This window comes from Gastrolobium bilobum, unplaced genomic scaffold, assembly GCF_033153095.1.
Source record: "Gastrolobium bilobum isolate Gb01-03AN ecotype WA unplaced genomic scaffold, APGP_CSIRO_Gbil_v1 utg11337, whole genome shotgun sequence".
In the NCBI taxonomy this organism is placed as follows: Eukaryota; Viridiplantae; Streptophyta; class Magnoliopsida; order Fabales; family Fabaceae; genus Gastrolobium; species Gastrolobium bilobum.
The window spans coordinates 41,935-46,935 of record NW_026897656.1 but is presented as its reverse complement, the minus strand read 5'-3'; the positions used below and the strand labels follow the sequence as shown (position 1 = coordinate 46,935).

General features: G+C 39.4%; 1 protein-coding gene across 1 annotated transcript; it reads left to right on the top strand.

Moving 5' to 3' along the window:
• Positions 1 to 367: 367 nt before the first annotated feature.
• LOC133309099 (uncharacterized) lies at positions 368 to 1,003 on the top strand. The gene has a single exon (XM_061509838.1). The coding sequence runs from the start codon at positions 368 to 370 to the stop codon at positions 1,001 to 1,003; it is 636 nt and encodes a 211-aa protein (XP_061365822.1).
• Positions 1,004 to 5,001: the final 3,998 nt, after the last annotated feature.

Genomic DNA, 5,001 nt, shown 5'->3' with positions numbered 1-5,001 from the left:
TAACACTGATCGTCTTGGAGTTTTGAACTCACAAACAAAGGTAACATCACATGCCATAAAGCATGATTCTTGATTGCATGTGTAATTCCGCATATGAAAAATTTTGTTTTTCCCTCTCACATGCTACGGCCTTTAAGGCCATTTTACTTTCACTCCTGAGTGCGTGTCATTTTGTTAGGCACCTTTTGTGCGCACCTTTATGCACCTTCTTTATGTTACAGATGTTTTGCTAAGGCTATATATGTACATCCAATTGTATTCCTCATTTCAGAATATACAATACAGAAAGATGATGAATGGTCAAATATATTTTTCTGCTGCTAATATGGTATTAGATGTATTCTCCTAATTTTCTGTTGCTTCTTCGATGGCCCGTGGCAACAACCGTCCACCGCCAGCTGATTCCACCTCTTCCACTACAGCCAATTATACCTCTATGGATGATTCCTCTAGTCCATATTTTTTGCATAGTAATGACCATCCTGGCCTCGTTTTGGTCTCTCATTGTTTATCAGGTTCCAATTTTAATTCATGGCATCGTGCAATGTTGCTTGCATTGACTGCCAAAAATAAGCTGGTGTTCATTGATGGCTCTCTTCTCCTTCTTGCCTCCACTGATCTTTTATTTTCCGTTTGGAATCGATGTAACTCCTTGGTACTCTCATGGATCTTGAACTCCGTCACCAAAGAGATTGCTCATAGTTTACTCTATTTTACCAACGCATATGAAGCTTGGACTAATTTGAAAACCCGGTTCTCCCAGGTCAATGGTCCTCGAATATTCCAACTTAAACAACAGATATCATCCATATGTCAAGGCTCCTTGGATGTTAATAGCTACTACACCAAGCTCAAATCTCTCTGGGATGAATTGCTGGATTATGCTCATCTTCTGCCTTGTACTTGTGGAGCTCTATGTCACATTAATACACATAGAGAGCAGGATCACGTTCTCCAGTTTCTTATTGGGCTAAATAATTCCTACTCTTCCTCGCGTGCTTAAATTCTGCTGATAGATCTGTTACCTCCGCTTGCCAAAGTGTTTTCCATGATTCTTCAAGAGGAAAGACAACGTCAATTATTTGTTTCTTTGCCATCGCCTGTTATTCCAGAATCCCCTCTTCTAAATTATGTTACGATCCCTTCTCCGGTTGTTTCCTCTCTATCTCCCACGGTGGCTGCCATCCAATGCCGCCGTCCCGTTTGCACCTACTGTCACCTTTCAGGACATACACGTGACAAATATTTTAAACTCAATGGGTATCCTCCTGGTTACAAACCCAGGGTACCCAGGCCTAACTCAGTTTCTAACCAAACCAATTTGCCAGCCCAAGCCCATTCCATCATTTCAGCCCCTTCCAACCTAAATCAGTTCCCCAATTTCATTTCCTCTTTGAACCCTAATCCCACCTCTGATTACCCTCTCACTTTCACTCCTTCTCAATATAATCAGCCGGTCTCCCTTCTTTAACAGAGTTTTGCTTCAACTTCTTCGTCCATGTCTCTTCCGTCAACTACATCGTCTGTCACCGATTCGTCTCCTTCGGCTGCTAGCTTCAGTGGTAAGACCTCACTCCCCTTTCCCTCGTCTTGTTGGATTTTAGATACTGTAGCTACGCATCACGTTTATGTTAAGCTTGATATTTTTCTTTCTTCCTCTTCTTCTCAATCTTTGGTTTCCCTTCCTAATGGTTCGACTGTTGTTGTTTCTTCTATTGGTTCAGTTAAAATTTCGGACTCCCTCATTCTTTCTAACGTCTTACATGTTCCTTCCTTTATTTTTAATCTTTTGTCCATCAGTGCATTGGCTCGTGATTCTCCAATTTTTGCTAATTCTTCTTCGTCTCTGTGTTTTCTTCAGGACCGTTCCTCGGGAAAGATGATTGGGATTGTTAGACGTCATGGTGATCTTTACCTCTTAGAAAGTACCAATCTTTTTCCCATTACATATGTTCCCCATTCTATTTGTTTTAACATTTCTGTTAAGGGTGCTTGTCTTTGGCATTCTCGTATGGGTCATCTTTCAAATTCGGTTTTAGATTCTATGAAAAATATTCTGGGATTTTCTTATTTTTGCATGTTGATAATCATTGTTCTGTATGTCCCTTGGCGAAGCAAAAACGCCTTCCTTTTATTTTGGACCCTAAGCTTTCTGCTACTGCCTTTACCCTTGTTCATTGTGATATTTGGGGACCTTTTCATACTATTTATGTTGAAGGTTGTCGTTACTTTCTTACCTTGGTTGATGATTCAACCAGGTTTACTTGGACCTATTTTCTGCGTACTAAGTCTGAGTTCTCTGTTGTATTCCCTGCATTCTATTCTCTGATCTTGGCCCAGTATCAGACTCCTATTAAATCTATTCGATGTGACAATGCTCCTGAGTTTAATATGTCACCATTCTTTTATTCTAAAGGTATTCAAGTTTTTCATTCTTGTGTTGATCGTCCTAAGTAGAACTCTGTGGTTGAAAGGAAGCATCAGCACCTCTTTAATGTAGCCTGTGCCCTCCATTTTCAATCCAAAATCCCTCTCCAATACTGGCAAGACTGTGTTCTTACAGCTGTTTAATTCATTAACAAGACCCCATCTCCCCTTCTTGGTTCCAAAACTCCATTTGAGTTACTCTGCCATAAACCACCTTCATATGCCCATCTTCGCGTTTTTGGGTGCCTGTGTTATAGTTCTACTCTTCCTAAGACTCGGCATAAATTTTCTCCAAGGGCTACACCTGCTATTTTTCTTGGTTATCCTGTCGGTTACAAAGGCTACAAACTTGTGGACTTGGCCTCAAATAAACCTTTCATCTCTCGAGATGTCCATTTTTATGAGCATATTTTTCCTTTTGCTCTCCATCATACACCTACATCCTTTCATACTGAATTCTCCCAACTACCTACACCTTTCCCTATCCCTGCCCCTATCCCAGAACCACACTCTTCTTCTAGACCTTCATGGACTAGACAACCCCCAGCCCACCTCTCTGATTATTTTTGCTCTTCTTCTACCACTCATCCTTTATCCCATTTTATTTCTTATGACAAACTTTCTTCATCACATGCTGCATTTGTTAATTCTATATCCTCACATTTTGAACCTACTACTTATTCTCAAGCTTCCCAGTTACCGGAATGGCAGGCTGCCATGGCATCTGAGCTTTCAGCTCTTGAAGATAATTCTACTTGGTCTGTTGTGTCTCTTCCTCAGGGCAAGCAGGCTGTTGGCTGTAGGTGGGTTTACAAAGTGAAGTATCATTCAGACGGTTCCATTGAAAGGTATAAGGTCCGTCTGGTTGCTAAGGGTTTTAACCAACAAGAGGGGATTGATTTTCTGGAAACTTTTTCCCCAGTAGCCAAAATAAATATTGTCCGTGTTCTTCTTGCCTTGGCTGCTGTTCATAACTGGTCTCTTACCCAATTGGATGTCAACAATACTTTTCTTCACGGGGAGTTTCTTGAAGAGGTTTATATGACTCTCCCCCCTGGTTATTCATCTTCCCATTCTGCTTTACCTCCCAATGCTGTTTGCAATTTGCACAAGTCAATTTATGGTCTTCATCAAGCTTCACGACAATGGTTTGCCAAGTTCTCTACTGCCTTATTGAACCCTGGTTTTTCCCAATCTCAGTCTGATCATTCATTATTTGTTCGGTCTTCATCATCTGCTTTTATTGCTGTTTTGGTTTACGTGGACGACATTATAATTGCATCTAATAATTATTCAGAAGTCCAGCTCCTTACTCAATCTTTACACAACCAGTTTAAGTTGAAGAATCTTGGTGAGTTAAAATATTTTTTAGGCCTTGAAGTTGCCCGTAGAAAAAGGGGCATATTTGTTTGTCAAAGGCATTATGCTTTAGAAATTCTTAAAGACTCTGGACATTTGGGTTGTAAGCCACGTTCTACCCCTATTGCAGTTGGTTTAAAACTTTCCTCTGAAACTGGTGATTTGATTCATGATCCTTCTGTTTATAGACATCTTATTGGTCGTCTTCTTTATCTTACTATTACTAGACCTGATCTCTCCTATGTTGTTAATCATCTTAGCCAATTTATGGTTTCTCCACGGGATCCTCATCTTCAGGCAGCATATCATCTTCTTGGATACATAAAAAATACCACTGGACAAGGTCTATTTTTTTCTTCCACTGCCTCTCTTTAGTTGAATGCATTCTGTGATTCTGACTGGGCTGCCTGCCCTGATAGTCGCCGTTCTATATCTAGGTTTTGTGTTTTTATTGGTGATTCTTTGGTTTCTTGGAAATCTAAGAAGTAGCATATTGTGTCCAGATCTTCTACTGAGGCTGAATATCGTTCTATGGCACATGTTACTTGTGAATTGTTATGGTTATTCTCTTTGTTTAAGGATATGCATTTTTCTTATTTTGGACCTGCTCATCTTTTCTGTGATAACAAATCTGCATTACATTTGGCAGCAAATCCGGTATTTCATGAACACACCAAAGACATTGAGATAGACTGCCATCTTGTTCGTGAACATATTATCAAAGGTAACTTGAGGACTTTTCTAGTCCCATCATCCGGACTGCTTGCTGAACTCTTCACCAAAGCCTTTATGCACCTTCTTTCTGTTACAGTTGTTTTGCTAAGACTATATATGTACAGCCAATTGTATTCCTCATTTCAGAATATACAATACAGAAAGATGATGAATGTTCAGATATATTTTTCTGCTGCTAATAGATACTGATATAACTTAATTATCCTTGAAGTTCATATTACTGTTACCAAGCATAAGGTGTATTATAATGGGATTAGTATTTTTCCGATAACATGAGATAATTTTATTTCCTCAAATTTCATAACATGTGGAGAAAAATGTAAGGTATTTTGAAAATATTCATGTTGTAAGAGAGAAGAAAATCCCCAAACACCCAGTATTTTTTTCCTCAAATCCCAAAACATTTTAGTATTGCATAGGGGTGACAATTCGGGTTGACATGCACAACACAAATTTGATACAAACACAAATAAACCAATA

Bases quoted from the DNA above. Each gene is read 5' to 3' on its own strand.
- LOC133309099 (XM_061509838.1), top strand. From the start codon at position 368: ATGGCCCGTGGCAACAACCGTCCACCGCCAGCTGATTCCACCTCTTCC.